The 24,718-nt window shown below is 39.5% G+C and overlaps 1 protein-coding gene and 1 pseudogene across 2 annotated transcripts in view; one reads left to right on the forward strand and one right to left on the reverse strand.

Moving 5' to 3' along the window:
* CCPG1 (cell cycle progression 1) overlaps nt 1–24,718 on the reverse strand; it is a 58,837-nt gene that overhangs the window by 9,299 nt on the left and 24,820 nt on the right. Inside the window, exons 3-6 of one of the 2 annotated variants that reach the window (XM_008064520.1) lie at nt 21,187–21,301; nt 14,934–15,010; nt 11,233–11,437; nt 5,768–6,019 (exon numbers count right to left, since the gene is read on the reverse strand). In XM_008064520.1, the coding sequence (XP_008062711.1) occupies nt 5,768–6,019; nt 11,233–11,437; nt 14,934–15,010; nt 21,187–21,301 (649 nt within the window). The remainder of the gene's footprint in view (nt 1–5,767; nt 6,020–11,232; nt 11,438–14,933; nt 15,011–21,186; nt 21,302–24,718) is intronic. The other variant, XM_008064521.1, reaches the window with a different exon arrangement.
* On the forward strand, nt 13,711–14,055 carry LOC103266907 (annotated as a pseudogene).

The raw sequence follows: 24,718 nt of genomic DNA on the forward strand, positions 1-24,718 counted from the left end.
ACTAAGCACCATTCTCAAAGGCAAATTTGTTAAGAATTTTGCAGTGGTTAGATACGTACTGGAGTAACACTGCCTTTATGCCAGCAGTGATAAAAGATCTTAAATTGGGCCGGGCGCGATGGTTCAGACCTATAATCCCAGCACTATGGGAGGCAGAGGCAAGAGGATTGCCTGACCCAGGGGTTCGAGACCAGCCTACACAACTTGGTGAGACCCTGTCTCTACAATAAATCAAAAAAATTAGCGGGGCATAGTAGTTCCAGCTACTTGGAAGGCTGAGGCAGAAGGATCTCCTGAGCCCAGCAGGTTGAGGCTGTAGTAGCTGTGAGCTCCAAGCCGGGTGACAAAATGAGACTCCAACTAAAAAAAAAAAATCTTTAACTAGGATCAAAATGTTACTTTGTCAAGATATGATGTTCACATGCTGCTATATGCTTCATGCATAAGAAGAAAAAATAACTCACTAAGTTAAAAAACTCACTCAAGCCGGGTTCAGTGGCTCAGCCTATAATCCTGCGCCTTTGGAAGGCTGAGGTGAGTGGATTGCCTGAGTTCGTGGGTTCAAGACCCGCCTGGGCAATGTCTACAATGAAATCAAAATGAGCCGGGCGTAGTAGCGCACGCCTGTAGTTCCAGCTACTTGGAAGGCTGAGGCGGAAGGATCGCCAGAGCCCAGCAGGTCGAGGCTGCGGTGACCGGGAGCGGCCACTGCACTCCAGTCTGGGTGGCAGAGTGAGACACCAACTCAAAAACAAAAAACAAAAAAAAACCTCAGTCATTACTGAAAAATTCATTCAGTAACTTTAATATTGCATCTCGCGAGCAGGTACATCAATTATGTACAGACATCACAGAATTATATAATGAAAGCATGTAATGATAGCTATTTCTTCCCTTACTCCTATAAAAATTATTTTTAATTTATTCAATAATATTGAAAAATACTAACAAGAAAACTTCTGCCAACTTACAGATAACTGATATTCTAAACCCTAGTTAACTACTATGATATTCTGTGTTAGAATTCATTTTCTCTCTTAATATGTTCCAATTTATAGAAGCATGGCAAACCTGTTTCAAAACCTCTCAAAGGAATTTGATTTTTTTCAAGTGTTGAAAGAAATTTCTCAGGCCAGGTGCAGTGACTCAAGCCTATATCCCAGCACTATGGGAGGCCAAGTCGAGATTACCTGAGCCTACAGGTTCGAGACCAGCCTGGGCAAAATGGTGAGACCTCATCTCTACAATAAATCAAAAAATTAGCTGGGCATAGTGGCGTTCACCTGTAGTTCCAGCTAGTTGGGAGGCTGAGGAGGAAGGACCACCTGAGCCCAGCAGGTTGAGGCTGCGATGGCCATAAGCGTGCCCCTGCACTCTAGCCTGGCCGACACAGTGAGAGACTGACTCAAAACAAAACAAAAACAAAAACAGAAAACCTCTAACTTCCTGCTTCAAACTGCTAAGAAGATGAATTCCTTTGCCTACTGGAAAATAAAATAGCTGCAATGTGAACTCAAGATACTATTATATAGCATATACTTGATGACTGCCTTAATGAGGCCTTTTTCAATTTCACTCACTAATCATTGGGGTATTTTTTTTTTCTGTATCTTCAGCTGCCTAACTATAAAGTGTTACCACCCAAGATACAATCTTTGGCCTTCTAGTCATGTCTGTAAACACTGCCTATGTTACAATGGTAACCAATTGTAAATTTTTGCTACCACTCCTGTTAAGACTTATTATCATCGCCAGGCTCGGTAGCTCAGCCTGTAATCCCAGTACTCTGGGAGGCTGAGGCGAGTGGACTGCCTGAGCCCGCGGATTTGAGACCCACCTGGGCAACTTGGCGAGACCTCATCTCTACAATAAATCAAAAATTAGCAGGCGTGGTAGCGCATGCCTATACTTCCAGCTATTTGGAAGGCTGAGGCGGAAGGAACGCTGGAGCACAGCAGGCTGAGGCTGCGGTGACCAGGAGCGTGCCATCGCACTCCAGTTTGGGCAACAGAGTGAGACTCCAACTCAAATAAATAAATAAATAAATCAACAAGTAAAAGACTTATCATCTACAGATATAGTCCTAACCTCTTATCAGAGTTTCTAGCCAATACATCAGATGCTCGTTGGACACAATTTTGGGGGCCTCCACCTGGTGGCCAGGGGAATCAAACTTCAACACCTGTCCCAAACCAGTCTAGAATATATTTGGGTAAAAACAAACCAAAAGGTGCTTATATCACTTATTTATTTTATCATCTGGCAAAATCCTTCTCCAGTAAACCCCAACTCCAAAAATGAAGCAGCCAGCACACTTCCTAAAATTTAATAAACTGCCATTTTCTCAGGTATCCAGGCTCAAAGCTTTATTTTCTATTATTCCATTAGTGTCTCTTATTTTACCAACCTTCTCTCCATCCCCCACTGCCACTACAATTCTCAAGGTCCTCATCCCAAATACCTTGATTACAAACCTCCTAACTGACCCTTCTAGTTTTTCCCACAACACTTACTTTCCTACACTTTTTTCTTTAAAATTACTGCAGTCAGGTCACTCAACAAATCAACTTTTCCTACCTAAATTCCAAGATGTTTTATAATATACAGTTGACCCTAAAGCAACCCGGATTTGAAATGCTTGGCAGGATGCAAAAATCTGTGTATATAAAGGGACAACTTTTCCTATGTACAGCTTCTCTGGTGGTGGGACTTCGGTATGAGCAGGTTTTGGTATTGGGAGTTATGTCCTAGAACCAAACTATCTAATGTACCAAGAGACGACTGTAACAGCATCCCACATATTCCATTATTTCTAAGTATTTATTCTGCTGTTCAGGTAGTCTTCTCACTGCTCCCACAGTCCTCAGGTTATCAGTTTCCATTGCTGGAATGTTTTACTTTCCGTTTGTTCTATCTTAAACTTACTATGACTAGACACAACTTAAACCGTACCACCTTCAAGATAACTTAATAAGTGGATCCTCTGAGCTGTAATTCATGTCTGTGCTATATAACTCAGCATTGAGTTATATTGTTATACTGTCTGCTGAAGAGTCAGGCAGCCTACCAATATTTAAAGCAACTCCCTGAGAAAGCCAAGTCAATTGAATTCCATTGTTGATTTAGAATACAGAGACCAGCCGGGCTCGGTGGCTCAGCCTGTAATCCCACGCCTTTGGGAGGCTGAGGTGAGTGGATTGCCTGAACCTGCGGGTTCGAGACCAGCCTGGGCAGCGAGACCTCATCTCTACAATAAATCAAAAAATCAGCCAGGCGTGGTAGCACATGCCTGTAATTCCAGCTACTTGGAAGGCTGAGGCGGAAGGATCGCCAGAGCCCAGCAGGTCGAGGCTGCGGTGGCCGGGAGTGGCTACTGCACTCCAGTCTGGGCGACAGAGTGAGACTCCAACTCAAAAAAAAAAAAAAAAAATTCAGAGACCATAAGTAAAGATAAGAACAAAGGCCGGGCTCGGTGGCTCAGCCTGTAATCCCAGCACTTTGGGAGGCCGAGGTGAGTGGATTGCCTGAGCCTAATGTAGGTTCCAGACCCGCCTAGGCAACTTGGCGAGACCTCATCTCTACAATAAATCAAAAAAATTAGCCAGGCGTGGTAGTGCACGCCTGTAGTTCCAGTTACTTGGAAGGCTGAGGAGGAAAGATCACCCGAGCCCAGCAGGTCGAGGCTGCAGTGGCCAGGAGCGGCCGCTGCACTCCAATCTGGGTGACAGAGTGAGACTCAAACGCAAAAAAAAAAAAAAAGTATGTAATTGTTCAATGATTATAAATCAGATGGCTGACTATGGGGTGCAATGACTGACTTCACAGTGGGTGGGAAATTCAAACTGACTCTGAAATCAACTCTGAGATCAGTGCCGAAACAGAAAAAATGTGATGTCCTTTAAGTATTGACTGTGAAAAGTCATTCAGGTTAGGTCTTGTATGTTTATTATACTAATCTCATTACTATATAAATCTACTTCGTATTATATTATCCAGGCTTTTCGTACCCTGAAAAGACTAATATGACAGTAAGTACAGGAAAATGTTTTATTAATTTTAAATATTAAAGTAAATTTTACTAGTAGCCAAACTTCTAAATAACAGGGAAGTAACTTCTCACTTTGAAAGCACTCCTCAGCAAACTGTTTTTCCTACAAAATATTCAAAGGTCATACAAAAGGTAAGGTTTTAATATAATTTAGATTAACATTTAAAATAACTATCCAGCTTTTTTTTACAGTAAGAAAAAATATTAAGATAAGACCCTCTCCTTTGTTACCTTCATGTTTACCTGTGGGGGAGAAAAATCATATTAAAAAAACATACTGATATTATTTTCATAGTCAATAAAGTTAAATACATATTTCCAATCAAATCTCATTGTAACAAACTTCAAAAGTGACACAAATTATGGTATCTCTGTATTAAATTCAAGCAGGCATCCCTCAAAAGTCTAAATACATATTATTAATATGAAGTTTAATATAAGGTCATCTCTGGGAGCCTGAAGTGAGAGGATCGCATGAGCCCAGGAGCTTGAGACTAACCTAGGCAACCTCATCTCTATGAAAAATTAGCTGGGCACCTGTTGTATTCTCAGCTACTCAGGAGGTTAAGGCAGGAGGTCAAGACTGTGGTAAGCCATGATCAAGCCAATGCACTCCAGCCTAGGCAACAGAGTGAAATCCTGACTCAAAAAAAAAGAAAAGAAAAAGAAAAAGGGACACATTTTGCTATGACTTTAAACATGTATTGATGGTTTTCATTAAGTTCATTCTAACATCACACTATTGAAATATGTATCTTTTCCACAAACCGACACAAGGCATATGCAATTCTTCAATCTTTGCATAAGGTACATTTTTTAGAAGGATCTACCAAATAAAAAGTTAAACTGTGGATTATGTAGGTAAAAAAAAAAATCTAAAAGTAGTGAACATAATGCAAACAAAAATTTGTAAAGTTGACAAGATCTCAGACATTTTTTTTAAAGTGCTCCCACTCTAAATTCTAATATAGCAAAGACAGTGAATATTCTGTTTTTAAAGACTCTTTTGTAAAAACATATACCATAAATAACAGATTCAATAGTGAGGCTCCTGAATGAAAAATTAACATCAGTGGAATGCCTTCCTTTTCTCACCCAAAAAGCATTTAAAAGGCTTTGTATTAATAAGATAATCAACACCATAAATAGTAACAAGCAAACTAAAGGACAAAATATAAGGTTAAACAAAAGATGAAAAATTCTCAATTTATGTGAATCATGGAAGCAATAATGAATGTCACAAATATGATACACGTAACCTCAAAGTAAAAATAATGAACACTAATTATTTTGACATTTCAAATTAACTATGTCAACTGGGATTTAAATAAGCCTCTTAATAAAGTCACAGTTCAAATTAGTTTAACTGTGATTCTAAATTAAAATGATTTGCCTCATGGTATTTCAGATTTTCATCTTCTAATCTGCTGAGTTTTAAAAAGTCATAGACATATATGCTAATAATATGTATTATTATTATACATATTAATACATATTACATATGCTAATAATCCTAGCATTTCTTAAATAAATTTGCGTGAAAACAGTTTTGTGAGATAGGCAGCAACTACTTCCAGAATGAGAAAATTGAGGTTCAAACATGTCGCAAGTTTTCAAGGTCACATTTTTAATGTTGGCACTGAAAAGAGATTCAAGGACTCCTCACTCTTAGTAAGTCTCTCTACATCAGTTGTGTATAACAAATTTTGAAATATTTACCATAGAAATGTCCAAATCCCATGCTGATTGCAACCACCAAAGCAAGTATAACACATTTATTAAGACCACTACTGAATTGGTGTTTACTCGACTCCCTAGAAGGTTCAGTTTCTTGTTCAGCAAGCAGGTGTTCTTCAGATTCTGAAGTAGAAACAGTTTTCTTCCTTGCACGGCGCCGTCTAAAGGCCGGACTGGGCTGGGTACTGGTTTCATCACTACTTGATTCATCTTCACTAGGCTGAGATGAAAATACTATTTTAAAAAGAAAAATGTTGACATTTAGCTTTTAAAAATTTTGGAAAAGCTTTCTCAGTAAATACTGAGAAATAATATATAGAATATATTTAGAATAATCAATGCCATCCCTCCATGACTTTTTACATAATAGCCAAAAACAAACAACACAAACAAAAACACAAGTTTTCAATTTATTAACATAAAGCCAAAACAAAAAAGATCCTAACTGTGATACACACAAATCTGTTATTCATATTATTCTGTGCTTGGAGAACCTATCTCCGTTTTTTTACTCCTTCACCCCCATAGTTTACGCTGTTAGAATAATAATTTATTCTTGTGCCTATTAAATTTCACTGGTAGCCGGGCACAGTGTTTCACACCTGTAATCCCAGCACATTGGGAGGTGGAGGCGAGAGGACTGCCTGAGCCCACAGGTTCTAGACCAGCCTGGGCAACATGGCAAGACTCTGTCTCTACAATTAAAAAATTTAAAAAACAAAAAAAAAAGCCAGGCATGGTGGCTCACACCTAATCCCAGCCCTTTGGGAGGCTGAGGTTCAAGAATTGCCTGAGCCCACGGGTTCAAGATCAGCCTGGGCAACTTGACAAGACTTCATCTCTACAATAAATCAAAAAATTAGCCAGGCGTGGTGGTACACACCTGTAGTCCCAGCAACTTGGAAGGCTGAGGTGGAAGGATCGCCTGAAGGCAGCAGGTCGAGGCTGCAATGGACGTGAGCACACCTCTGCACTCCAGCCTGGGTGACAGAGTGAGACTCCAACTCAAAAAAAAAAAAAAAAAATTAGCCAGGCGTGGTTTGTGTGCCTGTAGTTCCAGCTACTTGGCTACTTGGAAGGCTGAGGCAGAAGGATCGCCTGAACCCAGCAGGTCGAGGCTGTGGTGGCCATGAGTTTATTAACACTGCACTCTAGCCTGGGTGACAAAGTGAGACTACGACTCAAAAAAATAAAAATAAAATAAACAAACAAAATTTCATTGTAATCAGAGGTATAAACAAGTACTATTTTTGGAAAGAAAAAAAACGTCCTCTGTCTTTCATTCAATTACAAATAGAGGAAATTTAAGTGTAACTGTTTAAGGAACACAGGAAAGTATACAAGCAGTTCCCGTGACATACAAAGTACAATAACTACCAAAAGTTTCCTCAGGTGTATCTAGTCTCTAGATTCACTTCTGACCTAATAGCCCAGGATCAAAGTTCAAAGCACTATAGTTTAACATAGGTTTCCAGAAGTCAGATGAGCCCTTCCCTTCGACTGCCACTCTTACTAGAAGGTTATTAATTTCACCCTCTAGTAAATATGTCAGCATGAGGAAGTGACACAACAGCTATCTCCGATATTAAGGACTAGTCTGGTGCTGCTCCTTTATGAAAAGAAAAGCAAAGAACAACACATCAGGGGAAAAAAAACTGCACACAAGATCTCAAGTCTGGAAACACAACCCTGGAAAAACTACCTTCAGTTTTTTCCAAATGCATAATTTCTTGACACAGTTCCAAACATCAACAAACCATATATTAACAAAGACGATTCAATCACTCAGTAATAATTTCCACAAGCCAGTTAGAAGAAAAGCACTAAAAGTAAGGAAAATGTGAGCTTGAGCTCCAAAATAACAAACATTCATGCTCCAAAAAAGCAAAAACAGCTCTTCAGAAGACAGGATGTCCATGCCATAGGAAAGCTGGTGATTTGGGTTAGGCAGAACTTTTCAAGATGGATCATGAAGTATTCAGTTTGCTTTCACACTTACAACAATAAACACAAAGACAGAAGGCACTACTGAATGAATGAATATTCCTAATATTTAGTGATACAGATGCCACTGACAGAGTTTTTGGTCATGACCCTTATGCCCATCATGTTTATCTGGTTATTCTTGATCACTAGTTTTTCCAAGATGCCGTCGCCTCAGGTGTGAGGTTACATTTCTTGGACAAAGAGAAAGAAAGGAAGACTTAAATAAAGCATTACATAATACAAAGGCAGTCATGATCATGGAGTATTTAAGTCAGACTTTCTGACAAAAAAATTAAGATAGGTAAATATAAAAACAAACCATTTGTAAAACTTTCTTAAGTAAATGCCCAGTTCCACATTAATATATTGCCTTCATAACATATTCTAACAAGCCAACCTAACCAATATCAATAAAGTCGTGTCCTTATTGGATGTTTCCATCTTTTTTAAACCATACATATAACAGTTGAACTATTTTGACTTTTAAGTTTTAAAGCTTAATTTGGCTCATAGTCCAAGATGCAAGCAATGCAAAGGCATGCAATAAGCTTGGCCAGCTTTTTTACAAGATCAATTTTGGACACCTATTTAGAATATCACGGATGACAACAGGTATCTCTAAAGCACTCAGTAAATAGTAAATGTGACTAGGCACACTCAGCTCAAGAGAAGCTGGTCAGATTTAGTCACAACACCTTGGAAAGCGAGTTGGCTAGGAACATGATGTTTCAGCTGATCATCCCATCCCCTTATGCACTCAGGAATCTTCCACAGCTTCTCCCACCACCTTTCTTTTGTGAATAAACAGGAAAAAAGATGTATAAAGCTTCATTATAAAGAATAAAAAGGAAAAAGAAACTGAAAATACTAATTAATTATCACAACACTGTTTCTGTACCAAATTAAAATGTAATAATCATGCCTTTTTAAAAAATATACAGAATACAAACTTCTCTATAACCAAAAACTTGGCTTTCCAGAAGGAAGGGGAGGTCATAAGAGGAAGTGGGCAGCATTCTTAAATCAACAAAAAGTACACTGCCACAAGAATACAACTTAGTATAAGAAAAAATTGAAGGTAAAGGCTGGACGCAATGGCTCATACCTGTAATCCCAACACTTTGGAAAGCTAAGTCAGGAAGACTGCCTGAGGCCAGGAGTTCGAGACCAGCCTGGGTAACATAGCAGACTCCATCTTGACCAAATAACTAAGCAACGGGTAGCAAAAAATTAACAAACCAAAAAAATATGAAGTAAGGGCAACAGAACAATAACTCTTCTTGGCAACAGATTTATACATATTTTCAGCATAGTCCAAATTTTGTCTACTGCAACAATATCTTTAGGAGGAAAAAGAATGAGCAAAAATACACTTAACCAAATATTCTTCTTAACTGAGTCTACAAAATTCCCAAGAAGTCAGAGTTCAAAAAGGAAATAAACACTAGAATAATGGGCTTAGGAGTATCGAAATTCCTGGAAAAAATTAACAGCATGCAGTTTCCTTTTATGTTTACATCAATGTCTTATATGCCTGCTCAGAACTTTCTGCAGTACTCATGCTTTAATTTGACTTTTCTGGTCCATGAATATTCTCAAATTAAACCAGAGGGTAGAAAGAAAGGAAGTGGAAAAAAAGACTACTTGAACACAGCACAAATCCTGAAGCTTCTTTACAAAGTGAAATTTGATGACCAACTATGTATTTTTTTTAACAAAAGCTGAAGTTTTCCTCTGGCCACCAAGAATGTCAGGTGAATTAATAGTTGAATAAACTATTTTCAAGCTCATGTTTATAGGCAAACTACTGATAAATTAACTGAAAATAACTCCTCATTAAATGAGATAGCCAAGCATCTCTACTTTGATATGTTACTAGCTTAAACCAGCATGACAAAACTTCTATTGTCTAATTCTGGATGCCAAATGTAAATAATAAAGAATGGTAAAATCTAAGGAAATAATCTAAATAGATACTAAATGTTACCATTTTTCCATCAAATTAGAAAATTTTTGGAATCACTAGCAATGTTCCAAGTTGTCTCTGCTGAAACTCACCCTTAGATGTGATTGTAGATTAAAAACTGTGGATTAATTACAGGTTTATAGCTTATGATATTTTTCAGGAACTTTTTGTCTAAAATTTATGTCACAATGAAATACTTCATATACATTTCCAAAACTGAGCTGAAGAAGAATTGAAAAGAACTATGCAACTCATATTTTCATCTCCAAATGATTTTTTCTGAACAGTCAGCATTAATTGCAATAAGAATGTGACTTATGATAGGAACATTTTCATAACACAACCTAAAATCAAATATCCTGGCTGAGCACAATGGTTCACACCTGCAAATGCAGCATTTTGGGAAGACAAAGCAGAAGGATCACTTGAGGTCAGGAGTTCAAGACCAGCTTGGGCATCAAGGCAAGACCCTGTCTCTACAAAAAACTCTAAAAACTAACCAGGTATGGGGGCTTGTGCCTATAGTCCCGCCTACTCAGCAGACTGAGGCAGGATTGCTTGAGTCCAAGTCTGAGGCTGCAGTGAGCTATGATCATGATACCACACTCCAGCCTGGATGACAGAGCAAGACCCTGTCTCTAAAATAATAATAATAATAATAATATAAAGATTGAAAAGTCAGGAGTTTTGGGAGACTGCACCTTGAACTCTTATTGGTGGGTACTCAACAAATATGTGCTGAATGACTAATAACTGAATGTATCTGAAAAAACTTCATTAAGAATTGTCTTGCCAGGCATGATGGCTCACACCTGTAATCCCAGCACTTTGGGAGGCAAAAGCAAGAGGATTGCTTAAGTCCAGGAGTTTAAGACCAATCTGGGCAACTTGGTGAGACCTCGTCTCTACAATAAATCAAAAAATTAGCCAGACGTGGAGTACGCTCCCCTATGGTTCCAGCTAGCTACTTGGAAGGCTGAGGCATAAGATCACCTGAGCCCAGAAAGTCGAGCCTGCAGTGGCCGTGAGTGTGCCACTTCACTGCACTCCAGCCTAGGCAACAGAGTGAGACTCCAACTCAAAAAAAAAAAAAGAATTTTCTCTCACTAGTTTTAAACTTCAAAATGTATCTTATTGGATGTAAAAATATAAACATTCTCTCTGTCTTTAGGTGGCCCAATCTCCCACACTTAAAAATCTGAAAAACACCAAATGCATTTTTGAGCGTTTGTAATTGCAATAAATCCCCTTGAAGAAATTTTGTCTCCTGTTTAATGGCAAAGGATGGTTACTGACAGAAGAAGACTGCTGTACGCTAGCCATAGAGTCTAAGAAAACACTACATACAATAGTAAATTTTTTAAAAAACTGTCTTGAGTTTTACCCAAATATACTTAAAACTAGAGACTGTGGGTTAGAAAACAAGCCATTATATAAAATGTGGTCATGCAAGCCCTGACATCTCTAATCAGTGTATTCTTAACACAGTTCTTACCAGTTTCTGGATGACAGAATGCATACTGACTACTTGAGGAAGAGCCCATGTTAATGTCTTCTGGACTCTGTGCTTCTTCTTCAACAAGGATGACTTCTTGATTTTCAATTTCTTCTAACTTAGGTGGCTCAAGGGTAACAATATCAGAATCATCACTGGCAGTTCCAAAACAGACACTATCCTCAGGTATCTTTTCTTCCTCTGCCTAAAGAATCATAATTTTAGAGACAGTAAATTCAACAATTTATTTAAGGGCCTTATATTTTCTATACAGTTCTAAATATATAATGGCATTAAACGTTATAGTAATTTGAGGTTAAAATAAAAGATAGTACTCCTACCCATTAGTAAAGAATTAATTATGCAATAGTAGGCTTATCTTCCAGCTTGAAAACACCACCAAACTCCTTGGCAACTCTCAGAATTAAAAACAAACCACTGTCTTCTCCTAGTGGGCTGCAGAAGTTGAGAAGCTCACCTTTACACCTCAATAACAATAGAAAGAGTTCGTTTTCTCATCAGTTACATGGGTCAATTTTAGCATATCTGTATTCAGCCAAAAAAGACAGATTAAACTTTTGTAGTTATGTATACAATAAATTTCTTTTTATTTTTTAAGAATTTATTATAGAGTTGTGGGGTACAAGTGAGGATTTACTACATTAGTGGGCTGCATGCATGTGAAGGATGGGCTTCTAGGGGGCCCTCACTGCCCCTGGTAGTGGGCCAGATATGCTTTGGTGTTGTCATGTGTCCCTCCACCCTCCTCCCTCCCTACACTAGTAATGCCCAGCAACTATAGATCCCACCTGTGTGCTAATGTGACTAGTGATCAGGGCCCACTTGAGTGAGAACATGAGTATTCAGTTCTTTGTTTCTATGACAGTTTGCTTAGTATGATAGTCTCCAACTGCATCCAAGTTGCTATGAAGACCATGATTTTGTTCTTCTTTATGGCTGCATAATACTCCATTGTGTGTGTATACCACATTTTCTTCATGCAGTCTATTTTTAATGGGCAATACATTTCATCTCCAACTGCATCCAAGTTGCTATGAAGACCATGATTTTGTTCTTCTTTATGGCTGCATAATACTCCATTGTGTGTGTATACCACATTTTCTTCATGCAGTCTATTTTTAATGGGCAATACATTTCAATAGCAATGCATTTGAATGTATCCCCCAAATTCCTATGTTAAAATGTAATCATCAATGTGATAGTATTAATAGGTAGAGCCTTTAGGAGATATATAGGTCATGAGGGCTTCTCCCTTGTGAATGTGACTGAGGTCTTATAAAACAAGGCTTCACAAAGCATCCAGTCCTTTTTTTCTGTTCATCCCTTCTTGAATATGCAACAAAGTACCATTTAGAAGCAAGAGAGCGGCCCTCATCAGACACTGAACCTCCCAGCACCTTAATCTTGGACTTCCCAGACTCCATAACTGTAAGAAATAAACTTCTGTTCCTTATATATCACCTAGTCTCAGGTATTTTTATAGCAGTACAAATAGACTAAGATACCATGTAAATTCTATCTAGCTATCTAGTTTTATCTAGAAGTAAAACTCCAAAGAACAAGAATTAGCTACCAAATTTAAAAATTAACCGTCACTTTAGATAAATATTAACAGCTTAATTTCTCGAGCTCGAGTATTTTTTGCCTGTTTGTTTTTTTGCATCAGAATCTCACGCTGCTGCCCAAGCTGCAACGCGGTGACATTCTCACAGCTACCACAGTATCAAACTACTGGGTTCAGGTGATCCTTCCACCTTAGCCTTCCAAGTAGCTGGAACTACAGGCAAGCACCACCATGCCCGGCTAATTTTTTATTTACTGTAGAGACAAGGTCTCACCATGTTGCCCAGGTTGGTCTCGAACCCATGGGCTCAGGCCACACCTCCCAAATCCTTTTGCCTCTACCTCCCAAAGTGCTGGGGTTACAGGCATGAGCTACTGCGCCTGGCTTAATTCCTCTATAAATTCAAGAATGCAACCTACTTCAAAATTAAATTATATTAGAGGTTAGAAGAACATATCTTTAACACAATACCAACAAATTACTTTTCTTTTTCTTTTCTTTTTTTTTTTTTTTGAGTTAAAGTCTCACTCTGTCGCCCAGACTGGAGTGCAGTGGCTGCTCCTGGCCACCGTAGCCTCGACCTGCTGGGCTCCGGCGATCCTTCCACCTCAGCCTTCCAAGTAGCCAGAATTACAGGCACGCGCTGCCACGCCTGGCTAATTTTTTGATTTATTGTACAGATGAGGTCTCGCCTGCCCAGGCGGGTCACAAAACAAATTGCTTTTCTAAATTAAAAGATTCCTCAATCAGAAGTCAAAATTGCTTATAATTCAAATAGACAGCAAGACATTTGCAGCCCTGGAAGGTGTGCACCCTTGTCGACCTGTGGGGACCTTGGGAGAGGAATGTAGGCCTGGTGTAGTCTCTTGTGTGGACAGAGTGAGAAGAGAACAATGCAGAAGGACCCTGGTCCAATAGTACCTTTGTAATGATTGGGCTTTAGCTATGCAACCCTGGTTGCTTCTTGTGGAATCACTGGCTATGTAAAAGCAGGTAGTGTGCCATCCCTGGATGCTGGGCTCCTCTTTGGTGGTTTAGCAGGCCTGGGTGCTTATCAGCATCTCAGGATCTAAGGAACATTTAGGTTTTCCTAGCTACATCTGGGACCTTAGCTGGCATTATGGGAAAGACATTCTACCACTCTAGAAAACTGATGCCTGCAGGTTTAATTGCAGGTACCAGTTTACTGATGGTCACCCAAAGGTGGAATTAGTATGCTGAATAGACACCATCAATAGTCATGTCCCAGCTTGGACTCATGACAAATGAAAGTCTCCTAACTTACACTGTTTTCAACGTATTAAGAAAAATAAGTGTAGCATTTTAACATATTCTGACATTAAAAAAAAAAAAAGACAGAATTTGACAGGGAAAAAAAATCAGCTGTTACACTACAACCCTACAGAAGTAACAAGCATAAAACACACGAGTTTAATGATACTCTCATACAATTTGACTCTTGTATATTGATGTTATCTCCTCTTTCTATATCTATTGGTAAAATCTCAAGGGTAAAACATTAGGTGCCAACACTGGGGGCCCTGAAGTTCCATGCCCTTCTCAAAGGAGCAGAGTGAAAAAAATCTCTTATGAGATTTAAAATATCTGTTATTTTGTTCATCTTAAAGCTCAGACCTACTTTGAAATTATGTTAAATGAAATATCAATGAAAATAAGGTTTACATAATAAAAAAATAATTCAAATAAAAAGAGATTGTACAACTAGAGGCCAAGTGCCTGTATTCCAGAACTTTGAGAGGCTGAGAAATGAGGATCACTTGAGTACAAAAGTTCGAGACCAACCTAGGTAACACAGCAAGACCTCATCTCTACAGAAAATCAGAAAATTAGCCAGGTACAATGGCGCAAGCCTGTAGTCCCAGCTACTCAGAAGGCTGAGGCAGAGGGATCACCTAAGCCACGAAGGTCTAGGCTGCAGAGAGCCATGACCATATGACTGCACTCCAACCTGGACAACAAAGTGAGACCCTGAATCAAAAAAAAGAAAAAAAGAAAAAAAATGCAACTAGAAATGAAGGCTTTAATATGTATTCTCTAAGGAATGTATTCTAATATGTATTCTCTAATACATCCACAGTGCAAAACACAAGTTTACCTCAATTCTTGACTTGGCTTCTTCGGTATCTGGATATGCAGTTTCTCCCAAAAACATTGTGCCATTTTGGCTGCTTTCTGATATAAAGCAAAGACCAATACAGTTATTTCTTCATTTAAAATACTCTGTTGACTTTTTGTAGTCTATATACAATCTAAGTAGATAAAAATCTATTCCTAATATGTTAAAGAGGACTTAATGAAATGTCACATAGCATAAAAGTCATTCCAATGCTACTAATAAATTTCATTAAATCATCAGGGGATAATCTTAGATACTATATTTGAAATTGTCAGGGGATAACTTTAGATACTAAACTGAAATCATTTAGGATTCACTAAGAACTCAAAAAGCTACTTTGACTAAGTCACTAAAATCTCTACCTTACAATATGAAATTACTTAATCCCAGGTGTTTATAAAAACCTGCTAATATGAAAAATCTATTCTCAGATGCCTAGCAACATATTTCCTGAATTCTTAAAAGTTCATTCAAGGCCAGGCTCAGTGGCTCAGCCTGTAAACCCAGCACTTCGGGAGGCCGAGGCGAGTGGATTGCCTGAGCCTGTGGGTTCAAGACCAGTTAGGACAACTTGGCGAGACCTCATCTCTAATATAAAAAATAAAAAATAGCTGGGCGTGGTAGCGCATGTCTGTAGTTCTGGCTACTAGGAAGGCTGAAGCAGAAGGATCGCTGGAGCCCAGATGTTCAATGCTGGAGCCCAGAAATTCAACCCTGGGGTGGCCATGAGAATGTATGCCACTGCACGCCAGCCTGAGTGAAAGAGTGAGACTCCAACTCAAAAAAAAAAAAAGCTCATTCAAAATTCCTAAAAATACTACTATTCTAATGGTTGTCAATGCCTGGTACCATAAGAATCAAAACTATAGCTTCAAATTATAAATGATTTATAAAAGTACATATAAACATACAGAAAAACCAACCATAAAAAAAAGAACTCAAAAGAACAAAGAAAAATAATGTCACTGTAGAAGATAAACTGCATAAGAATCTCTTCAAAGAAAACACATACAAACAGAACATTGAGTACACAATATATTTTTAATGAAAATGTTAGCCAGGAACATTGGCTCATTTCTGTAATCCCAGAACTTTGGGAGGCAGAGACAAGAGGACTGCCTGAGCTCAGGGGTTCAAGATCAGTCTGGGCAACCCGATGAGACCTTGCCTCTACAATAAATCAAAAGTTAGCTGAACATGGTAGCATGAGCCTGTGGTTCCAGCTACTTGGAAGGCTAAGGCGGAAGGATCACCTAAGCCCAGCAGGTGGAGGCTGTAGTGGCCCTGAGCATGCTACTGCAATCCAGCCTGGGTGACAGAGTGAGACTCCAACTAAAAAAGGAAAAAAAAAAAGTTAAACATGAACAGAACTTTTAAAAAATGGCCAGAAGGGCTACTCTTTCAGGTCACCTCCCACTGTGGAAGCTTTTCTGTCCTCTTAATAAATCCTGTTTTCTAAAAAAGTAAAAAAAAAAAAATGGCCAGGCATGACAGCCCATGCCTATAATCCCAACACTTTGGTAGGCTGAGGTGAGAGGATTGCTTGAGCCCAGGAGTTTGAAACCAGCCCAGGCAACATAGTGAGACCTTGTCTCTAAAGAGATTAAAAATATATAATAATTATAATAATGTCAAATATAACAAGCATATATATTTATACACAAAGAATATACACAATATGTTAACATCAATTATTTCCAGATAAAATAATTATAGGCCATTTTCCATTTCTTTTGCTTATCATTAATTTTTCCCTAACATGAACATGCATTTCTTTTCTTTTTGAGTTGGAGTCTCACTCTGTTACCCAGGCTGGAGTGAAGTGGCATGCTCACGGCTACTGCAGCCTCCACCTGCTGGGCTCGGGTGATTCTTCCACCTCAGTTTTCCAAGCAGCTGGAACTACAGGTATGAGCAACCACGTCCAACTAATTTTTTTTATTTATTGTAGAGATGAGGTCTCACCAAGTAGCCCAGGCTGGTCTCGAACCTATAGGCTCAGGCAATCCTTTCCCTACGCCTCCCAAAGTGCTGGGATTATAGGCATAAGCAACCACACCCAGCTGGAACATGCATTTCTTATGTAATTTAACTCCTCCAAAGAACAGTAAAAAACAAAAACCAAAAAACTATCTTTCAGTGTCACATACCTCCTAATAGAATACAACTTAATTTGTAAATAAGACTCCTTGACAATGTTGGGCTTGGGGCCAAGATCCCCAAGGAAATATGGAAAACTTTTAAACATATGCTAGCAAATGCATTTTTTAGGAAAAAATTGTCCATAGCATTCAGATTCTCAAAAACATCTCTGACCCACAAAAAAGAATCACCGTTCAAATGAGAATAGTAATCAACATGTAGGATGGGGGGCGGGGGGGGTTGAACAGGTATAATTTCTCCTGTGTCTGACCTTGACACACCTATTCTATTCTCCTGATGGGGATGTGTTCTGTGTACTGTATATTTTACTGCAATTTTCTTTTAAGTCAGAGTCTCACTGTATCACCCAGCCCTCGACTTGCTGGGCTCAAGTGATCCTTCCAAGTAGCTGGAACCACAAGCATGTGCCACCGTGCTGTCTCACCATATTGCTCAGGCTGGTCACAAACCCCTGAACTCAGGCAATCCTCTTGCCTCTGCCTCCCAAAGTGCTGGGATTATAGGAGTGAGTCACCATGCTCCGCCTAACTGCAACTTTTTAAAAAAGGTTTAGGGAGTAATTTAAATGTGAAAACAAGAGTCTATAGTAATTAATTGAAAGTCATAATTCTCTATATAAATAATATGAGCATCAAATCCCACAGGAAGTATATATAACATCAATGCAATACAGTAGTCAATTTCCATTTTACCAAATTCTAACCAAGCTACAGGCATATCTAAGAAATATTGTGGGCTCAGCTCCAAAACAATGCAATAAAACAAATTCATGATTTTGGTTACCCAGGGCATGTAAGTTATGTCTACACTATATTACAGTATATTAAGTGTACAACAGTATTATGTCTAAGAAAATGTACATATCTGCCTGGTGCACTGGCTGCAATAATTCAGTCACATCTTCAGGCTCCACTTCTAATTCTTGTTCTCTGTTTCCACCCCATCTCCACTTACTACCTCCACTCAAGTCTTGTACCTTTCAAAGTCATTCATAAGAGTTGAAATTAACTTCTTCCAAACTCCTGCTAATGTTAATATTTGACTTCCTCCCATAAATCACAAATGTTCTCAATGGCATCTAGAATGGTGAGCCCTTTCCAGAAGGCTTTCAATTGACTTTTCCCAGATCCATCAGAGGAATCATTATGTATGTCAATTATACCCTTAAAAGATGTATTTCTTAAATGATAAGACTTGAAAGTCAAAATTACTCTTTGATCTGTGGGCTGCAGAATGGATACTGTGTTGGCAGGAAAAAAATGACATTAATCTCCTTATACGCCAGGCATGGTGGCTCACACCTGTAATCCCAGCACTTTGGGAGGTGGAGGCAAGAGGACTACTTGAGCCCATGGGCTCGAGACCTGCCAGGGGCAACATGGTAAGACCGTGTCTCTACAATAATCAAAAAAAATTAGCCAGGCATGGTGGTACATGCCTATAGTCCCAGCTACTTGGGAGGCTGAAGCAGAAGGATCGCCTGAACCCAGCAGGTTAAGGCTGCAGCGGCCGTGAGAGTGTGACTGTACTCCAACCTGGGCAACAGAGTGAGACTCCAACTTAAAAAACAAAAAATCTCCTTATACTCTCCATCAGAGCCCTTGGGTGACCAGGTACATTGCATAACGTGTTTAAAGGAACTTTTTTTTCTTAGAAAAAGGTCTCAATTGTGAGCTTAAAATATTTAATAAATGCCGGGTGTAGTGGTTCACACCTATAATCCCAGCATTTTGGGAGGTGGAGATAAGAGGATTGCCTGAACCCACCAGCAGAGATCAACCTGGGCAACATGGTGAGGCCTCGTTTCTACAATAAACCAAGAAATTAGGGAGGCATGGTGGCACAGGCCTATAGTTCCAGCTACTTGGAAGGCTGAGGTAGAAGGATTGCTTGAGCCCAGAAGGTCAAGGATGTGATGGCCGTGAGCATGCCACTGCACTCCAGTCTGGGCAACACAGTGAGACTGTGAAAAAAAAAAAAATTAGTAAACTGTGATGTAAACAGATTTGGTGTCATAAGTCTTTGCTGTTTCAATTAAAGAGCACAGAAAGAGTAGATTTAGCATAATTCTTAATGGTCGTAGGATTTTTGCCATGGTAAACAAACACTGGCTTCAACTTAAAGTCACTGGTTGCATCATTCTCTAACAAGAAAGTCAGCTTGTTCTTTGAAGCTTGGAAGCCAGCCACTGACTTCTCTCTAGCTAGGAAAGTCCTAGGTGGCACCTTTGTCGAATAGAAGGCTGTTTCATCTATGTTGAAATTCTGTTGGTTAGTGAACCTCTGTAGCAGTTTACCCATAGCAGAACTTCTTTCAAAATTCATCAATGATCTTAGCTAGATCTTCTGGATAACTTGCTACAGCTTCTAGATCTGTACGTGCTGCTTCACTTTCGCTTTCAGGAAAGATGGTTTCTTTCCTGAAACTTCATGGACCAACCTCTGCTAGCTTCAGCCTTTTCTTCCACAACTTCCTCACCACTTTCTGCTTTCCTAGAATTTCAGAGTTAGAACCTTGCTCTGGACTATGCTTTGGCTTCAGGGAATGTTATAGCTGATATTTTATCTTCTATCCAGACCACTAAAACTTTCTCCATCTTGGCAATAAAGCTGTTCTGCTTTCTTATCATGCATGTGTTCACTGAAGTAGGACTTTTTAATTTTCTTCAAAAACTTGTCCTTTGCATTTAAACTTGGCTATTTAGCACAAGAAATTTAGCTTTCAGCCTATCTTGGCTTTTGATATGTCTTCCTCAATCAGTAAGTTAATCACTTCTAGCTTTTGACTTAAAGTGAGAGATGTGGAACTCTTTCCTCCACCTGAACAGTCAGAGGCCACTGTAGATTTATTAGTTGGCCTAATTTCAATATTTTTGTGTCTCTGGAAATAGGAAGACCCAACGAGACAGGGCAACAGCCAGTTGGGAGAGCAGTCAGAAAATACACATTTATTAAGTTCCCTGACTGACATGGGCATGGCTTGTGATATCCTAAAAGATCACTGAACACAGATCACCACAATAGGTATAATAATAATTAAAACGTTTTAAATATTGCAATAACTACAAAAATGTGACGCAGAAACATGAAGTGAGTACATGCTGTTGGAAAAATCATGCTGACAAACTTGTTTACCACGGGGTGGCCATAAACTTTCTCTTTTTTAAAAAATTTATTTATTTATTTATTTATTTTTGAGTTGGAGTCTCACTCTGTCGCTTCGGCTGGAGTGCAGAGGCACACTCACAGACACTGCAGCCTCAACCTGCTGGGTTCTGGCGATCCTTCCGCCTCAGCCTTCCAGGTAGCTGGAACTACAGGCGCGCGCTACCACGCCCAGCTAATTTTTTATTTATTGTAGACATGAAGTCTCGCCAAATTACCCAGGCGGGTCTCGAATCTGTGGGCTCAGCAATCCACTCACCTCGGCCTCCCAAAGTGCTGGGATTACAGACTGAGCCACCAAGCCCAGCCTAAATGTATTTATTTATTATAAAGATGTGGGGTACAATTCAAGGATAGATATATAAACATTGATCATGCAGGTACCCTTGTGACAAACTTTCAATATGTAATAAATTCTATCTGCTGAGTACAATAAAGCCAAGCACAATAAAAAAGGTATGCCTGTACTTTATAGTATGATAATAACTAGAGAGTAATTTAGCAACACTATTGTGATAAATTAATACTTTTGTATATTACTAGTCATTATTATGATTAACATGAATTTGTTTGGTAGTTTAATTTATATATAAATTAAGTAAATATAAATTAAACTACCAAGCAAATTCATGTTAAACTATGTAACATATAGTATTTTGTCTTGGTAACATCTGTAATACCAAAGCATATCTGAAGGTACAAACATATACTATAACTGCAAATAAATAAATCCCTGGGGCAGGTTGCTGACCCTGGGTTCTGTAGGCCTTCCCTAAATCAAACTAAAGTTCTAGTCTTCTAGCCTTAGATCTAAGTCAGAAAGTCTGCCACCTGGAAAGAAGGCAAGATTCATAATGTCATTCACACATCTTATTTTTAAAAATCAGAATTTTTAAACAACCTACCTCCCTGTTCTATCTGCAATAGTTGTAATTCCTCTTGCTCTAAAGATGAACACTCCGGGGTGAGCACACAGTTGTCACTGGCTGTGACAGAATTCACCATTTCTATATCAGACCCCTAAGGGAAAAGTGATAATTATTCAGTTATTTGCCTATTAGCATCTCAAAGCTGGATTTGACTACATGTAAACAATTCCATTATTAAAAATCCCAGATGCTGCTATGCTCCAAAGGAACAGTATCTAATCTGACAAGCTTTTGTTCAATTGGTTCCACAAGGGCCTATGGCAGAGAAATGGAAGAAAGGAGTCACAGGTTTAAATTTTTTTTGTAACCATTTTATTTATTATCTTATTATTATTATTTTCGAGTCAGAGTTTCACTCTGTAACCCAGGCTGGAGTGCAGTAGCATGCTCCCAGTCACCACAGCCTCAGCCTGCTAGGCAGGTGATTCTTCCGCCTCAGCCTTCCAAGTAGCTGGAACTACAGGCATGTTCCACCATGCTTGGCTCATATTTCTTGACTTATTGTAGAGATGAGGTCTCGACAAGTTGCCCAGGCTGGTCTTGAACCTGTGGGTTCAGACAATCCTCTCACCTCCACCTCCCAAAGTGCTGGGATTAGAGACGTGCTTTTTTTTTTCCCCCACAGGTTTAAATTTTAAGTCAGGTCAGCCCAAAAGTGGAATGCTCTATTTCATGAGCCCAAGCAATATATCTAAACCCCACAAAATAAGTAGCTAAACTTAGCTATTGTTAGATCTATAATTTGCTTCAACTTAACATTTATGGAACTAATCTAAAAAAGGCACTTTGCTAGGTATTATGGGGTATAAAAAATTCAAATCCAAGGCCAGGTGCAGTGGCTCACACCTATAATCCCAGCACTTTGAGAGGCCGAGGTGAGAGGATTGCCTGAGCCGATAAGTTCAAGACCAGTATGGGCAATTTGGCGAGACCTGATTTCTACAATAAATCACAGGCATGGTGGCATGTGCCTGTAGTATCAGCTACTTAGAAGGCTGAGGTGGAAGGATCACCTGAGCACAGCAGGTCAAGGCTGCGGTAGCCAGGACCATGCTACTGCACTCCAGCCTGGACAACAGAGACTCCAACTCAAAAAAGAAAAAAAATAGAAAAAAATTCAAATTTATAATGTATGCAGAGAAACAGACATATGCAAAAATAACTACTTGTTATGGCATTATAAACTAAGAGCGTTTAAGGGCATGGATTAAATAAACCTATCAGAAGCTGGGCTTGGTGGCTCAGCCTGTAATCCCGCACCTTTGGGAGGCTGAGGTGAGTGGATTGCCCAAACCCGTAGGTTCGAGACCCGCCTGGGCAACTTGGCGAGACCTCATCTCTACAATAAATCAAAAACTTAGCCGGGCATGGTAGCGCGTGGTAGTTCCAGCTACCTGGAAAACTGAGGCAGAAGGATCACCGGAGCCCAGCAGGTTGAGGCTGCAGTGGCCAGGAGTGGCCACTGCACTCCAGTCTGGGCGACAGAGTGAGACTCCAACTCAAAAAAAATAAAAAATAAAAAATAAACCTATTAGAATAATGAAAACTTTCCTCATAAAAATCTTAAAATTTTAATTCTGAGGTTATCTTTCCTACTTTGATGTCAGACTGTCTTTTCTTTAATGAAATAGTGAATCTTACAATTTTTTCCCTCATGTTTTTTTTGTTTTTTTTTTTTTTTTGAGTCGCAGTCTTATTCTGTTGGGTTGGACTGCAGTGGCATACTCACTGTCACTGCAGCCTGGACTTGCTGGGCTCAGGTGATCCTTCCATCTCAGCCTTCCAAGTAGCTGCAACAACAGGCAAGTGCCACCATGCCTGGCTAATTTTTTAGTTTATTATAGAGATGAGGTCTCGCCAAGTTGTCCGTGTTGGTCTCGAACCCCAGGGTTCAAGCTATACTCTCACATTCACCTCCCAAAGTGCAGAAATTACAGGTATTAGCTACCGTGCCCAGCTCCCTCTTATGTTAACTGCCAAAGTTAACCACTAAAATTGATTCTGCTTCTCCTTATGCCCCACCTTCCTTTTATCCTATAAATGGCTGACAAGTGCAATCAAAAGGTCTGAGTTCTCCTGATACACCTAACTCAAAACAGCAAATACTAAGACAAATTCAAGGAGTAGCCTTTAAGATGAGCCCTAAAGAGAATTTTGAATGTAAGACTTTGAGGTTGTCCATAGTGGCAAGAGAATGATAGAGGCTAAGGTAAGGTTAGAGTTGGATTAGGGATTCCTGGGGAAGCCAGTTCTGACTGAATCAGAATAGTAGTAATGAGAAAGAAAAAGGAAATATATATAAGAGACATTAGCAAGAAAAAGTAGAACCTGGAAAATAGATACAGAGGAAGATGGATAAAAGTACAAATATAATTTACTCTGGGACATGATGTATAATAGAGAACATGTTAATGACATACTTGGTTAATTGCCAGAGAGATTTGCTGCCTTGCTTCACCCTGCAGACTCACAAGTAAGACTGCCATAGCTGGCTTGCTCCTATATTGTTAATTATCCTTGAAAGAGAAGTAGTTGTTATGGGAGTTGATCTAACCTTTGATGAAAACAGGTTAAAAATACAAGTGTCACCCGGGCTCGGTGGCTCAGCCTGTAATCCCGCGCTTTGGGAGGCTGAGGTGAGTAGATTGCCTGAGCCTGCAGGTTCAAGACCCGCCTGGGCAACTTGGCGAGACCTCATCTCTACAATAAATCAAAAAATCAGCTGGGCATGGTAGCGTGTGCCAGTAATTCCGGCTACTTGGAAGGCTGAGGTGGAAGGATCGCCGAAGCCCAGCAGGTAGAGGCAGCGGAGGCCGGGAGCGGCCACTGCACTCCAGCCTGGGCGACAGAGTGAGACCCAGCTCAAAAAAAAAAAAAAAAAGATTTGACTATTATATTGTCTAAACCTTAAATTACCAAAGTAATTGAAAAAAAAATTCCATTTAAGGCTGGGCACAGTGGCTCATGCCTGCAATTCCAGCACTTTGGGAGCCTACATGGGAAAACTGCTTGAGCCTAGGAGTTCACAGACCAGCCTAGGCAACATAGCAAAACCTTGTCTCTACCAAAAAAAAAAAATCAAGAAAGTAGGGAGGCATGACAAGGCCACCGCACTCCAGCCTGGGTGACAGAGTGATATCCCAACTCAAAAAAAATTTTTTTTAATTGTATAAATGGGGCTGGGTATGGTGGCTTACACCTGGAATTCCAGCACTTTGGAAAGTGGAGGCAAGAGGACTGCCTGAGTCCACAGGTTCGAAACCAGCCTGGACAACATGACGAGACCTCATCTCTACAATAAAAATTAGCTGGATGTGGTGGTACACGCCTGTAGTTCCAGCTACTTAGAAGACTGAAGTGGAAGGAACCCAGCATGTCAACACAAAGTATGCAAAGTGGCTTACTGCAGTGGCCATGAATGTGCAACCGCACTCCAGCCTGGGTGACAGAGACTCTGACTTAAAAAAAAAAATTTTTTTTTTTTTTTTTTTTTGAGTTAGAGTCTCAC

This window comes from Carlito syrichta, unplaced genomic scaffold (assembly GCF_000164805.1).
Source record: "Carlito syrichta isolate Samal-C Ts95f unplaced genomic scaffold, Tarsius_syrichta-2.0.1 Scaffold307639, whole genome shotgun sequence".
In the NCBI taxonomy this organism is placed as follows: domain Eukaryota; kingdom Metazoa; phylum Chordata; class Mammalia; order Primates; family Tarsiidae; genus Carlito; species Carlito syrichta.